This window comes from Microtus ochrogaster, linkage group LG4 (assembly GCF_000317375.1).
Source record: "Microtus ochrogaster isolate Prairie Vole_2 linkage group LG4, MicOch1.0, whole genome shotgun sequence".
NCBI lineage: Eukaryota > Metazoa > Chordata > Mammalia > Rodentia > Cricetidae > Microtus > Microtus ochrogaster.
The window spans coordinates 41,909,678-41,924,872 of record NC_022030.1 but is presented as its reverse complement, the minus strand read 5'-3'; the positions used below and the strand labels follow the sequence as shown (position 1 = coordinate 41,924,872).

Sequence of the window (15,195 nt, the reverse complement as noted above, 5' to 3'; positions counted from 1 at the left end):
TTTTGGTTTTTCGAGACAGGGTTTCTCTGTGGTTTTGGAGCCTGTCCTGGAACTAGCTCTTGTAGACCAGGCTGATCTCGAACTCACAGAGATCCGCCTGCCTCTGCCTCCCAAGTGCTGGGATTAAAGGTGTGCGCCACCACCGCCCGGCTTCCACTTCTCTTTCTTTTATATTCAATTATGTTATAGCATTTTGATTTATTTTGTGTATTTGGGAGGTATAGTCACAATGTTTAACTTTTAAAATCCGCAACTCAGACATTTTGACCAAGATCTAGATTTTGAGACCAAAAATTTAAAAATATTAAAACAATTAATAAGGCAATAAAAACTCTCTAAGTGCCTAATGGTTCTAATACCCATAATAATCCATAAGTTATTAAACTAATTTTGTTAGTAGTCCCAAATTATTGAAAAGATATGTCTTCTTTTATATGTCTTCAAAATATAAAAAGTGTCTAAAGCGTCTAACACGCAATCTCTCTAATGATTTACTAGTAGTTCCAAATTATTGAAAAGACATTAATTAATGTTTTTATATTTCTTGAAAAAATAGGTTGTTTACTCAGAGTAAGAATTTTTACGTCTGGAGAACTTCAAACTCTCATAGATAGACTTGTAGCTTTCACAATAGAGATATGAAACTATACCTGCTTGGTGTGTTTAATACAGAGCATGAAGCAATTTGTACTTTAGAGCCTTGGTTTTTTTTTATTCCCTCTATAAATATGATGGTGAAGATTTTATAAATCATGTACGGAATGATAGCTGCATCGGTACAGTTCACATTGTACTTAAGCACTTTGTAAACATCATGTTATCACAAAGCAGCATCTATTTTATAAAAATAAAACAAATAAAACCATGACCTGTTTGAGATAATGTAAATAGAAAGCTCTCTGGAATAAAAAAAACTCTTGATTTCAAAATCTTCTAAAATAAAGTGAAGGAAGAATGAGAAAAAAAATTCTCATTGATACAGATGGAAAGATTTTAGCAGGATCATACCAAAAGGCTTATCTAGTGAGTTACAAGTTCCTTTTACTCTATTTTTTTTCCTTTAAATATCCAAGTATTTTTCCTGGGTCACAACCATATCAAATAGTAACACAACCTAAGTTTTCTACTGGGTGACTAGTAAAAACTCATCAATAGGATTCCAGTTCTCAGAGATCTCCTCCCTCAATGCCAACACCCAACTGCAAAGTTTCCCATCCTCAAGGTCATCTCCCCTAGCTGCATCTCCTTTCTTGATCTTTTGGCCTTTCTCTCAGCCCAGACACCTCTGCCATTTCCCCATTCCATCCCATCTTCAGGACTTCTCTTGTGTCTCTTTTGTTCATATAGCCTAAATCTCTAGTGTCAGTCATCTCAACTCCTTGTTGTGAGTGGCTGGTATCTAAGTATAGTTCCCTAGGACCATCCATGTCTGAAGAGTTAATAAGACTATTTCACAGAACTACACCTCAGTAGGCATGACCCTGATTTCTGGTATTGACTCTACCACAGCACTTACAGTATTAGCTTAGACAAAACCCTTGATTTCTTTCTACCTCACTTTCTTCAACTGTAAAAAAAAAAAATCAGGAAATAATAAAGTAAGGCCTGGTGCCTTTTCATGCAAGAAATGTGTGTATTACAGCAAAGCACCATACAAATGAGGAGGAAGCTAGCAGCCTCCCATGGTTTCCAGTAGTATGAGAATGTTGTGTCTGAAACCTCTGCAATCAGTGACTGGGACTTTGATGCTGTCGATTGTAGGAATTATTCTCTTTTCCTTTGCAAGGAGGCAGACTTATTTACTAGACTGTAGGAAATATACTGTTATTTTGAGCAGAAGGATTATGTCATGAGACCAAATTCTACTTATACAATACTTTCTTTCATGATCAAAGACAAACAAATAATATATGAATATAGTATTTTATGCCTCTTATATGTTCCAAAAACCTTTTCCTTCTTGGGCATATAAGAGGTCACTGTACAGCTAAGGTTACAGTTCAGCTGGTAGAGTACTTGCCTAGCATCCTGAGTAAATACCCAGTAGCACATTAGCAAGGTGTGATGGTTCATATCTATAATCCCAGAATTCAGTAGTTGGATGCAGGAGGATTAGAAATTCAAGGTCATCTTCACCTAAGGCCATACAGGGTTACTTGAGGCCCTATCTCAAAAAATGAATTAATTAATCAAAAAATGTGAACAGTCACTGGATTTCCAGTCACTAATCCTGGTTTTTACTCTCTAACTTCAAAGTGCCTGTGCAGGAAACTTATGTGATTTTTCCAGTTGCAGAAAGCCTTTGAGGTTTTCTAAGAGTAGACAATATATTCTATGAGTTACTTCAATTTTAATCTTCTGTTATTTTTAAGAGTTCTTAAAATCTTGACCTTGGTGAAAAGACTGAGCCCTTCTGGGACCAGCCTTGAACATTAGCTTTGGGTTTTTCTGAGGAGTGGCTTTTCACGATTACAAGCTTCTTCTGACTGCCTAGTTGGCTTCTGCCCACTTCTTATTCATACGACTTGGCCTAGCATGGAGAGGAATGGGCAGCGGTATGAGGGAGGGGGAGGGAGTCTCTGCCCTCTGCAACTTTTGTCTCATGCTAATGGTGTCTGGAGCTTAAGCTGGTACTTGTGACTTTTTCACTTTTCTTCCTTCATTGCAGGCCCAGAACTGCCTCACTAAGCTATACAAGCTAGATAAGATGCAGTTCCGACAAACCATGAGGGACTATGTGAACAAGGACTCTCTCAATAATGTAGTGGACTTCTTGCATGCTTTGCTAGGATTTTGTATGGAGCCAGTCACTGACAGTAAGTAAAGCCACCCCTGAGTGTGAGGAGCTGCCACCGTGAGGTGAAGCAGGTAGTGTTTCCCTGGCACACTCAATGTCTAGGGCTAGAACTCAGAAGAAAAATATTTATACATGCCTGTTCACATGTGCTCCCGTATGCATGTGGAACTGTGTGTAATAAAAACAAAGAGATGCCTCTGAATAATTTTATGACACATGGTATCCTCACAAGGTAATTTATCTCATTAAATAGGAATTTTATCACGCTAAGAGAAAATATTGCTTCCTTGTAGACCCCTTGAAATAACCATCTCCTCTAAGAGCTAGTTTAATCATTTTAGAAATTTGAAAACATTGAGCGAGGATTATAGTCAAGATCTTTGAAAGAATTTACAAATTATAAGCTTAAATCTCTCTCTCCTTTCCTCCCTCCCTCCCTCCTCGCCCCCTCTTTCTCTTCTCCCCATCTCATTTCTAATTTGATGGAAGAACTCTAAGCACAGATTTCAGCATTACTTTCAGTATTGGTCCAGACAGTGAAGGGTTGATAATCAAGCATGCTGTGTCCTCTGAGGATTCTTGAGACATAGAGTGAGTCACAGTGACTCAGACGGACAGCACAGCAGAGATCCTTATCCATAACTCTGAGAGCTGTATATGTTCTTCCCACAATCCACACTTGGCTCCCATGTCATAAAGACTCCTTTTGCAAAGCCACAAAAGGCATATGTGTCTTCTCAAGATCAGTGGGTATGTCAAAAAAAAAAAAAAAAGATCTAAAATACCATGGAGGTTCACAGCCTTTTGTCTCCAGCATTTTCCATGCCCTGTGTTAAGGAGGTTGCGCTGAAGGAGAGTGGAAGTGTTTCCTCCCCACATGTGCCCAGAGCTTCTGGCAACAAATGCTAGCAGGACTCAGTTTCCCCTGACCTGCAACAGTTCTTCTACAAGAACTCCAGCACTTTGGCCTTGACGATAGCTCATGCTGACCAATCTCATGCCCCTTCTGACATACTGGATAATTTCCCCTAAAAAAGCCAGAGTTCCCCACCACAGAAGGTGCAGTCACATTATATTTCCTCTGTGGAGAAACCAGTAAATTGGTCTCTCTTCCTTCCTTCCTTCCTTCCTTTGTTCCTTCCTTCGCTCCTTCCTTGCTTCCTTCTTTCCTTTTTTCTTTTCTTTCTCCCCCCCTCCCTCCCTCTCTCCCTCCCTTTGCCCTCCCTTCTCTCCCCCCACTTTCTTTTGACCCCTTTCCTTTCTAAGATTAATCAACCCAAATGCTCCTCTGCCAGGGCCACAGCACAGCACAGACTGTGACGTAGACTGATTGTTTTTCTAATCTGCACAGGGATCATTACACTGGTAAATCTTAAATCACTGTGTCTGAACTTTCATGCAGACCTTCCCAGTTTCCTAGCTGCCAATCAATTCCTTACATCCTACGGTTGCTTATTGCCTTTAACACATGCCTTTGTGTTCCAGACAAGGCTGGATTTGGAAATAACTTCACCACAGTGGACAACAAATCCACAGCCCAAAATGTGGAGGGCATTATCGTCGGTGCCATGTTCAAGTCCCTCATCACACGCTGTGCCTCAACCACACATGAGCTACACAGCCCTGAGAATCTGGTGAGAAGTGTTCTCCCATTGCTAATAGCAGCTCACATCCTGTGACCTGGAAGAAGGAAAACTGACATCTAAAATCACAGTATCCACTTTTTTCCAGTGTCACCCCATCTCACCATGGAGCCCTAACCCTCTGGCCTACCTACAGTTCACTTATCTTCCTTTTCAACCACACAGGCTTGCGTTGAGCATGGCGACATGGATATGGGTACTTTTAGCCTTTCAGAAAGAAGGAGATAGATAGAATATGTTATTGATTCATGAAATATGAAAGGATGTTATTACAAGAATTATTTGAAACTGTATTTACTTTCAAGAATTCATAAAATATGCTATTGAAATTTGTTTCACTTTCCTTTATTGAACATTATAATCTTTATCTCTTCTGAATAAAAGCATGTGGTAATTCAGGAAATGAAGTTGCAAGTAGTGTGGGAGAAAACTATTATGAAATGTCCAAGTCGTTCCAAGAACAGGATGTCTTGAGATACTCAGTGTAGATATAAGAAGACAAACTTGACACAGATAGGTGAATTCAGGCCGCTTTGAGTACCAAAAGAGCATTCCTCCTACTTCTGTTAGATGCTGTGATTTCTATATCGAAATGAGACCATTTACACATGTGGACCTAGCTGCTGTTTTACTAAATGGAGGGCATTATTTTATATTATCCTAAACTGTGAAGTGCTTCATTTTAGATAAACATAACTTTTATAAACCAAATAGAAGTTACTTTTGCTACGGTCAATGGCAACCGTGCAATGTTCTTGGTCCTCACATGTAACACAAATACCGTTCATACATTCGTTTTGGTTCTGGCTAGACATGATATTTAAAGCTTGTTGTGGTGCATGTGAGTTCTTACAAATCTTAATTTATACCTTCATACATAGAAGAAATATTAAATTCTGTACTTATCCATAGGCTTACCTTTGCCTGTGAACTGCTATCCTAGCAGAATAACTCCAGTCGAACGAGTCACTCCTAGGTTTCCCCTCCACAAAGTCTCAGGCAATGTATCTAGAGTGAGTGGAACCCGGCCGTTGTCAGGAGCTGTTCACGACAGTGCTTCCTGCTGATGTGTAGGCCCTTGCAGGCCCTGGTGAAAAGAGAAAGTTTGCTCTTAGCTGTCTTTCTCTTCCATGGACGGGCAAATGAAGAACTGGGCACAGGACTCAAGGCCCTGCTCCCCACAGGACACAACAGACATTATTTCTGTTGTCCTTGAAGGTCCTTCTTCCTTCCTGAATATCATGAGCATAACTGTCTCATTGCAGTAGGGTTCTGAAAAACAAAGGTATCGAGGTCATTTTTTTTAGGTCCTTAAATTCTGTTTTACCACGAAACTGAGTTAACTACCACTTTAAAGAAGGGAATCATGGAACAAAACTTAGTATCGCAAAGAAAAATAAGTATATACACATTTTTTAAAATCAACCCACCACTGTTCTGGCATTATAGGCCCCTCTGCACAATCTTAGGTTCATGGCCATAGCACACTCAGTGCAACTACAGCATACATATCATTTACTATGTATGCCCAGGAAAGTTCATCATCCTCACAAGGATCAACTTTCATTAGAATTATATAAATGAATTACTTTACATAAAACCATAATAATCCAGGCCTTATGGAGAAGCTGATTAGGGGCTAAAGTTTCCATTCTAAACAAAATTCTGGTTACCTTTCTTTCCCTCTTCACCTCCTCCTCTTCTTCTGGCAAAATAATGTTTTCTTTGGAACTCACAATTAATAGAGTAAACTGGGGCGTCCAACGTTTAAGAGCATAGACTGATGTCTTCCAAGTGGTATAGCTAACTATGAATGTGAAGCTTGCTCTCTCTCCTCTCCTCTACTGAATATGTAGAGTAGCATTCTCCTGTAGGAAAAATGGGAAAACCAAACATCTGGTTTTTGGGTTTTTTTTTTTTGTTGTTTTTTGTTTTTACTTCAGCAGATGGTACTATTTTTTATTATTTAAATATTATTATGTTTATTTCTAACAGTGAGGGGCAGACACAGTGGGAAAAGCATGTCTGCTAAAAGGGGAGGAGATACCTGGAGTTTATAAAGGGTGTTTGGAGAATGGGAAATTAATAGAGTTTCAGAGACCTCTGTACCAGTGCCTAGGCTCTCCATCATGTGGTTGTTCGTCCAGACAAGGCCATTTTATCTTTACTCTGCTTTGCTCTGGCCACTAGGATGTGAGTGGTAGTGGGTGAGTGAGCTTGACTGTGGGCAGTGAGGGGACAGGCCTGGGATCTCAGCATAAGGTCTTGGTCAGGGCTGGCAGAGGCAAACACACCCATTGTTGCAGGAGTGTTTTGTAGTCCTTTTTTCATGACTCCACTGCTCATCAAAACCCACGCGACTGACTTCTCTCCCCAGGACATCTCACCGGACAGCTTTCTGGTGACCTTGACTGCTCCCAAACCTTCTTCTTGCCTCCAAACAGGGACTGTACTGTGACATCCGCCAGCTGGTCCAGTTTATCAAAGAAGCTCACGGGAACGTCTTCAGGAGAGTGGCGCTTAGCGCTCTGCTTGACAGCGCTGAAAAGTTAGCGCCAGGGAAAAAGGTGGAGGAAAATGGACAGGAGTCTAAGCCTGCAGGTGGTAAAAGGTGGGAAGCTCTTTGAATATTAGTGTTTGTTAACCATCAGGAGGACGTTACCCTTCAGCATGCTGTCCATGTGTCTCCCGGAGTGGTATAAAGTCGGCACAGGGATGGTAAACCTATCCGATACAACTGGTATCGCTCACATAGTCTGACTGAAGCTTTAAAATAAATGACTTTTTAAGGTGGAAGCTTTGGGAAAATTGGGTTACAAAGATCGGCCACATGGGTAGATTAGTGTTTTCATAAATTATCACGTCAGTGGCTTTTTGTGAGAGAGAGTGTCCTATGAACAGCTGACTCTTTTGCCATGTGATGCCCTGTAACATCCTTTCCATAGCAACATGGTAAGAAGCCATCATCACCTGCCTTTGGGTTCCCAAGCCTCCAGAGCCATGAGTTAAATAAACCTCTTTTATTTATTTTTTTAAATGGAATGAGCTCATATACTCAAATTTCACTCTATAGTTCTTAATTGCATTGTAAAACTTTATCTTTGCTTTAGTCTTTTTAAAATATAATTTATAATTTTACCAAGGAAAGAGAAACAATTACTGACACCATGTTCTTTTGTTCAGTAAATGGTGTTCTAGAGGCAGTGAAAAGACAAATTGCTGGACTGAGACATAGCTCAGTAGTAAAGTGCCTACTTAGCTTGTACAGTATCCTGGATTCAGTTCCCAACACTCCAGGGAAAAATTGCTACGCAATACTGTGTTGTTTATCTTTCCAGTAATTGTGTGTTTATTTCATGCCTACTGTATGTTAGACAGCCCTTACAAGGATTAAAAACCTTTAGACTCCAAGTTTTGCTTGCATGTAAGGCCCCTGCTTGCTGTAGTGAGATACTGCTGGGGAATCAGGTCTAGTAGTAAACTAACTTCCACACAAAATGGGCTCATGGGGAGAAATGCTAGCAAGCAGATGTGTTGCCAGTAGCCAACGGTTCCCTTTGTAGAGCATATGAGAGATCAAACAGTGATGACCTGCTCTGTTGTGATTGGTGCCATGTGCCATTTGTCTAGGTCGGAGGCAGGAAGCATTGCAGATAAGGGCCAGGTGTCCTCTGCACCTGAGGAATGTCGAAGCTTCATGTCTGGTCGGCCCTCACAGACACCTGAACAGTAAGCAGAATCAAGTTTTGTCTTCAATGAAGAAAATTAGGCACTTCACATTGAAAGAAAATTTATTTTCTAAACTACTTTTGGGTCTTTGTTTCTTAATTTGATTTTTATTAGTTTGCTTTCATTTCCTTGAAACGTGGCCCTCTGCTCTTACAATTATATTCCCAGTGCCACCGATTGGTCCAATGAGGCCAAATAACAACCTTTGTGCCTGGAGAAAGGCTCTCTAGTTGTATTTCCTTCTTGCCTTCCTTGTACCTCCGCCTTTCACTCAGCAGCAGTAAACATGAAAATTGGCGTGCATTTGAGCTGCCGTGTACTTCCCTGTTTAAGGTTCACAACTTTAAAATGGATAAATTGCTCCTCAATATTCTCAATGAATACTCTTTTTTACTTTTAGAAAAAAAAAAAGAAGGGTATGTTTTAAAATTGCTGAATTTCAACTGAAATGTAGACTCTACTTTATGGCACTGCGGTCTTAGACCCATTCCAGGGTCTTAACATCAATATATCTAAATTGTTTGTTTTTAGGGACAGGATTTCTCTGTTGCTTTGGAGCCTGTCCTGGAAATAGCTCTTGTAGACCAGGATGGCCTTGAACTCACAGAGATCCACCTGCCTCTGCCTCCCGAGTGCTATTAAAGACCTGCGCCACCACCACCCAGCTTTATCTCTGGTTTTCACACCGATGAAAGTCAAAAGCATCTTCAAGTTAGTGCCTGCAAAAGGTGTGAGGTTACTAGAGACATTAAGTGCACAGACTAGGCCCATGTGAGCATATTACTCATTTGTCTTTGGGAATTATTTACACACACGTAGAGTGATCTACATTTCAAACATACATCATTGTAAGTGTACAATTTTGCTTCCCACAACCCTATTTAATAATATTATTGTTCTAGTAATTTTTCAAATATTCTAGGTATTAGTGTATCCTTCCTTCATAACAAGGTAAATTAAAGGTGAGAAGCCAACATTCATCAAACATAGGAGTATGCAAATGAGTTCTTCAAAACCATGAATGTCCACACAGTTCTTGTGTGCTTCAGAATCATAGAGATTGTCTTTTTGCAATTAGTTAAGTAAATGGGCCCAGTTACCACATGTATTTATTGATAAAGGTATAGCACCAAGATGGAGCTTCACTCATTTTAGATAATATACATGTTTCCAGAAGAAATGAATAATATGCATTCAGTGTATGAAGAATGTGCAATGCTCAGACGATGGAACCTTCAACTTTCATTAAGCTTTCATTTCACGTTCTTTAACTTCTTTCTTCAATATTAAACTTTAAGTTTTCCTTTACAGAAATCCTCAAAGACATGACAAGGGTCCAAATTTAGCTCCAAACAGAGCATAAAGAACTGGTAAAATAAGTTTCATATTCAAGTGGCCAGAGGACTCGTTAAAAGACATTAGAGGAAACATGATTTTTCCCCCAATTAGCATTGGCAACTATTGAAGTAATCTGATAAATGAAAATATTCTAAAACATAATTTTAATTTTCAAAATAAAATTGGCTATGCTAACACATGTTTGGGTTCATTTAGAACTCCAGATATTCTCTTTTTCGGTGTTCTGTAGATACACCAAATTCCTCTACATTTGACATATGACTGTTTTAACATGCCTTGCCATTGATATTTCTGCTTGCAATAGTGTCACAAATTTTCAAATATGGAATTTTTCCATCATTTAAATGGGTTCAAGAAATGAGCACACGAAGAATCCTTTGTTTAGAGAAAGGTGCCAAGTTCCTCTGCTAGTCTTGGCTCCTCTTCTACCTCGGTTCTCTTCTCTCTCTGCTCCCTCTCCCCGCCACCATTCACCCTGCTGCTTCTTCTTTTTCCTAAACACCCAACATTCTGAGTTAGTAACTCTAGTGATGCTTTAATGTGATGGTTTTTCTGATGCTCCTTGCTGCTAATGTAGCAGTTTCTTAGAGAGGGCAATAAATGACGGCTTCCCTGAATATGGAAGATTCTCTTAACTGGGGCACTTACGCAGGCTCTCACCATCATGGCTCTTCTTTGGGAAGCCAAGAAGAGCGTGGCACACTGTTTCCCTCCTAGCTTACAGATTTGTCAATTCTAGAAACCTAGTTCAAATATATACCTATTCATAAATATAATGGCATAGTTTAGAAGAAAACCTTACAATATATAGAACTTACTATGTATATTTATTTCCTGAAGAGGATTGTATTATACAATATTATCAATATTTGGATCAATTCAGGACTCTACCCTGAAACATGTAAACAAAATTTACATAAAATCCTTAAATAAGTGTCGTCACAACACTAAAACATTTTCTAGTATTATTTCTTTCCAAACTACAAGCATAATGAATGCTGTTCAAAATGGAAATATGGAAAACACAGAAGACTATACAAAAGAAATCAAAATATCAAAATACTACTACTAAAGCTACCTCTGCAAACCTTTCATTTTATGCTGGGAGCATTTTTGAGCATGCACTTCCAAATTCACACCCAGACATGTGATCACATGTGTGATTTCTAAAGGTTATTAACATTGTTTTATCCTATTTAACTCATTCGATCATTGCTTTTAACTTCACAGTGGGTCAGTAATAGTGTCTAAGACAACCTTCTTCTGAAATAAGATTTTTTTAAACTGAATCACTTTTATTTTGAGATTTTTATTTTGTATTTGAGAATAATACAAAGTTTTTGAATTTTGTCTGTAATAGTACTGGCTCGTCATGTTCATTTTAAAACCTGACTTATACCAGGAAGGAATTCTGACTGTAAGGCTGTCGCGGAGAACTGTGAAGGCAACAATGTGCATGGGAATTGACTAACGGCATTTGTAGCCAATGGTACACACAGTCAAGACTCTGTCACTATAGGAAGTCCCAGATTTAGACCCTGAGATTACATCCACGTTCAACATTGGCCACACATACCTCTTCCTGTCTTATGAGCAATCCCATCTTTCCCTTGATATTACTTCTTAGAAACTGAATTTCTTAGCTTAGGGGCTTGATATTGACTTTCAAAAATATACCTTGTTGCACAGAATATAAATGTTCCAAAAATACCAAGATGCTTTATCTCCAGTATGATGGGACATTACTTTCTCCTTCTAACCACATTAATCTTTTTTATCCAGTTTTAGTGGATAAAAAATGAGAATTTTAGCTTATTATTGTTATTATTATTTCAAGATAAAGTTCTCATAATACTAGTCACTTCTCCTAATTGAAATCTTTGTTCAGGTCTTCTGACATGTTCTTTTTTGTCAGACCTATATTTTCACTTTTAAACTTGACACGTTTTTCAACTTCATTGGCTGCAGAATGACATATCCCTTAAACATGATGATAAAATTTTGGTCACTCATTCATTAATTCATGGACATCCTTTTGAGAGTTTATTGGGTAGCCAGTGTGATACTGTGCTGCAGGGAGGGCCGGGACATTGCACAAGAGCCAGGGGCCTTTAAAAAAGTTAAATATTTACTGGCATTTCTAGTGCTTCTGCTATTATGACTCATACTGTAGGTGGACATCTGCAATAATATTTAGCCTTTTTATTAAAGTTGAAAAAAATGACCACCTTCACTAGGTTATTGAGACAGCACTGTTTCCAGGAAGAGCTCAGAGCCAATGCTGGCCTCTCGACTCCCATGCTTTCTCCCACTCTTCTCCTATCCAGCCCATCAAAGAGCATCTTGCATAATTTGCCTAAAAACCAGAGCTGGGAGCCGAGAGGGACACTGAGCTGTGCGATGTTATTTAACCCTATTCTCTACTTCTCTGTAGTGATGAACAAATGCAAGGGGGCAATCTGGGACGGAAAGATTTCTGGCGCAAGATGTTCAAATCCCAAAGCGCAGCAAGTGACACCAGCAGCCAGTCTGAGCAAGACACTTCAGAATGTACCACAGCCCACTCAGGGAACACCTCTGACCGGCGTGCTCGCTCACGGTCGCGCAGAATCTCCCTGAGGAAGAAGTTGAAACTCCCCATAGGTAAAAGTATGTCTGTATTTATTTATGGATTTGCTTATTATCACGCCATCAAATCCATGAGTAATCGAGACAGAGCATGGCACGCGTGGGGGGGGGGTCAGTGGATTGAGAAGAAAAGCTTTCAATTTGCGAGCCCTCGCCTGACATCCTTCCATTAGTTCATTCACGCTTCTGCTAAATGCAGATATTTCCCAAATATCCACTGCATGCATCTGCTCTGTGCAAAATACACAACTCTTGGTGTTGCTGAATTTGAGCAGGAGCCACTACCACTAAAGCAGGTCATCACAGAACTAAGTGTAGTTGAAACTATGAATTCTATGAAAACAGGCAGTACTCTGAAGGCAGACACAAGCGAGCCTGACCCACACCAAGGAAGAACGAGAAGAGGCCAAGGGTAATGTACAAAACTCATAGGCTGGGAGGAACTGGGAGGAACCCGTTCCATAGGAAAATGGCGGACCCACTGCCTCAGAAGAGCAAGCCTGATCATGTGCAAGACAGGTGGCACTTTACCAGGTCCCTCACGCGCCCAAGTGTCAGAAAGAGCAGAACAATGCAAGCTGGTGAACCTTATAAAAGACAGTTGCACATGGTAAGAGAATCTGACAGAAAGCTCCCAGTGGCCCAGGCAAAAATAAAGGAACATTTAGATTGTGGATTAAGCAGAAACAGAGAAATAGACAGATTTGAGAAATGTTTAGGAGGTAAATGTATAGGTTTTCAAGAGATATGGAGAACTTGTCCAGCATGCGTGGATGGATTGTGGTTCTCTGCAGTGGAAGGGACCAGATCTGGTTGTCCTACATCTATGTGCTTGTGCCATTTTATAGTTCAACCCTGAACATTTTGATTCAAAACATGTATACTAAACACAACGTGTTTTTGCTTCTATTTATACTAGAGCCATGTTGACTTTCATTGCTAGTTCAGTACGTGCTGGGATTTCTTTTAATCCGTTTGAAATCAAAGGCTATAACAGCTTACTTTTTCAAAATATCGTTAACTAGGAAACTGGCTGAAGCGCTCTTCCCTCTCTGGCCTGGCAGATGGTGCCGAGGACCTCCTGGACATTAGCTCTGTAGATCGCCTGTCTTTCATCAGGCAAAGTTCCAAGGTAAACAGGACATTACTCCTGAAGTGAACATCAGGATCGCTGATTAAAAATTGTTGGGGGTAAAGAATGTTAAATGCATAGAAAGAGTTACACAAACCTTGGAGTTGAACAAGTTCAGAAATTAGACAAGCAATAGAAACTGAAATATTTGCTTATTAAACTACCATAAGAGCAAAACTAAGAGAAGATGCAGTAAATAGCTTTAGCTTTGCCTACATCTGTATAGCTATATGTATATATGAAGAATGTGGTAGAGTGACAGAAATTAAGGAAATATCATTGGAATTCTTATGCACATATTTTTTTTGCAAAAATTCCAGATAGTTATTTGAGTCTGCTTGCCTCTAGCTTCCTTTCCATGCTAAGTTATTTCAGTCTTACTGAGTTGACCTTAAATCAATAAAGCCAACTCTAGTAGTGCCTTGGAGAGCTTAGTGGCAGACTAAGTGAACTTAGTCTTAGTTCCAGTCCAACTGGGGCTATAGAATGAGTTCAAGACTAGCCTGATTCGCCTGGGCAATTTAGTGAGTTAATAAGTCAACAAGAAGGTTAGGGATGTAGTCCAGTGATAGAGCACTTGCCTAGCGTGTAACAGTTCCTACATTCAATTCTAGGAGAGTGAAAAACAAGGGAGAGAAAGGAAAAAAGAGGGAGGAATGGAAGGAGGAAGAGAGGAAGGGAGTGGGGAGAATATTATGTTATAAATTGACTTGTAAACTTAGGTCAGTCTCATCATCTTTCGTTTGATTTCCAACTGTGGTTGAATTCACTAAGGATAAATATGACATTCGTTTTGGACTTTACCCGAATTAACACTACACATGTCTAAGTTGTTTACTACATTATTTTCCCATTCAGCTTCTGATCTTTCATCTGGCATTCCTCGCACCTGCAGTGACATCTTTTTTGGAACATGAGAATGTATTACATAACAGCACTTATTAGATGTGGAAGCCAGAGAACATTTTCACACCCTAAACAATGTACTTTCCAAACCAAGGGCTAGTAGAACCAACCCAGCGATTCGCTGCTGACTACCTAATGGCTTTCTTTTCTCCCCAGGTCAAGTTCACCAGTGCTGTCAAGCTTTCTGAAGGTGGGCCAGGGAGTGGGATGGAGAATGGCCGAGAAGAGGAGGAGAATTTCTTCAAGCGTCTTGGTAACTGTCAATTACCCAAGGATCCTGTTCAGTTTTTCTTCTTTTCAGTTACTTAAATACTTCTCTGTTTTTTTTCCCCAAAATTGTCTCTTAAAAAATAGTCATTTTCTATTTGTATTATCTTTTCCTTTGTTCTTTAAATGTGTCTTTCATTGCTATCTATAGCTTCTTTATTACCAGTTTTGTGGAAGAGACATTTATAGAAGCCTCACTGTGATTCTCACCCCCTGGTGGGCACTGAGTGTGCAGAGAATAAGACATGACTTCTTGTCTTTGTTAGAATCTGAGAGTCACAAGACCTTCTATCCACCCACCACTCAGCTTCAAAGTTCTGTTCATCGCTTCACCGAGTGGCTGACAGGTGGCCACCCTCCCTCTGTGCACTTCCGCTGAGGGGGAGTGCGCAACTTAACAAAGCAATTTGTTCCAGAGTCAGACAGCTTTAATTGTTAGGAAATCTTTCCTTGTAATCTGAAAATATATTTGCCCATAAACTTGATGATCTGTCCTAGTGATGACATCTGCAACCACACATACATAGCTACACACAGTGCTGCAACCCCTCTCACGCATTTCCTGGTCTCTCTTTTGATCCCTTTTCACCTAATATCTTTGGTTTCTTTAGTTTTTATTCCATAGAAGTTTTTCTGGTTCTAACATGTCCTGACTTCTCTCTCTCTCTCTGTCTCTCTCTCTGTCTCTCTCTCTCTCTCTCTCTCTCTCTCTCTCTCTCTCTCTCTCTCTCTCT

The 15,195-nt window shown here is 39.8% G+C and overlaps 1 protein-coding gene across 5 annotated transcripts in view; it reads left to right on the top strand.

Moving 5' to 3' along the window:
• Window positions 1–15,195, top strand: part of Unc80 (unc-80 homolog, NALCN channel complex subunit) — a 198,698-nt gene that overhangs the window by 47,091 nt on the left and 136,412 nt on the right. For 3 of the 5 annotated variants that reach the window (XM_013351641.2, XM_013351640.2, XM_013351639.2), the window contains exons 15-21: window positions 2,669–2,816; window positions 4,283–4,431; window positions 6,885–7,051; window positions 8,071–8,169; window positions 11,963–12,177; window positions 13,182–13,288; window positions 14,351–14,447. In XM_013351641.2, the coding sequence (XP_013207095.1) occupies window positions 2,669–2,816; window positions 4,283–4,431; window positions 6,885–7,051; window positions 8,071–8,169; window positions 11,963–12,177; window positions 13,182–13,288; window positions 14,351–14,447 (982 nt within the window). The remainder of the gene's footprint in view (window positions 1–2,668; window positions 2,817–4,282; window positions 4,432–6,884; window positions 7,052–8,070; window positions 8,170–11,962; window positions 12,178–13,181; window positions 13,289–14,350; window positions 14,448–15,195) is intronic. The other 2 variants (XM_013351638.2, XM_013351637.2) reach the window with 1 other exon arrangement.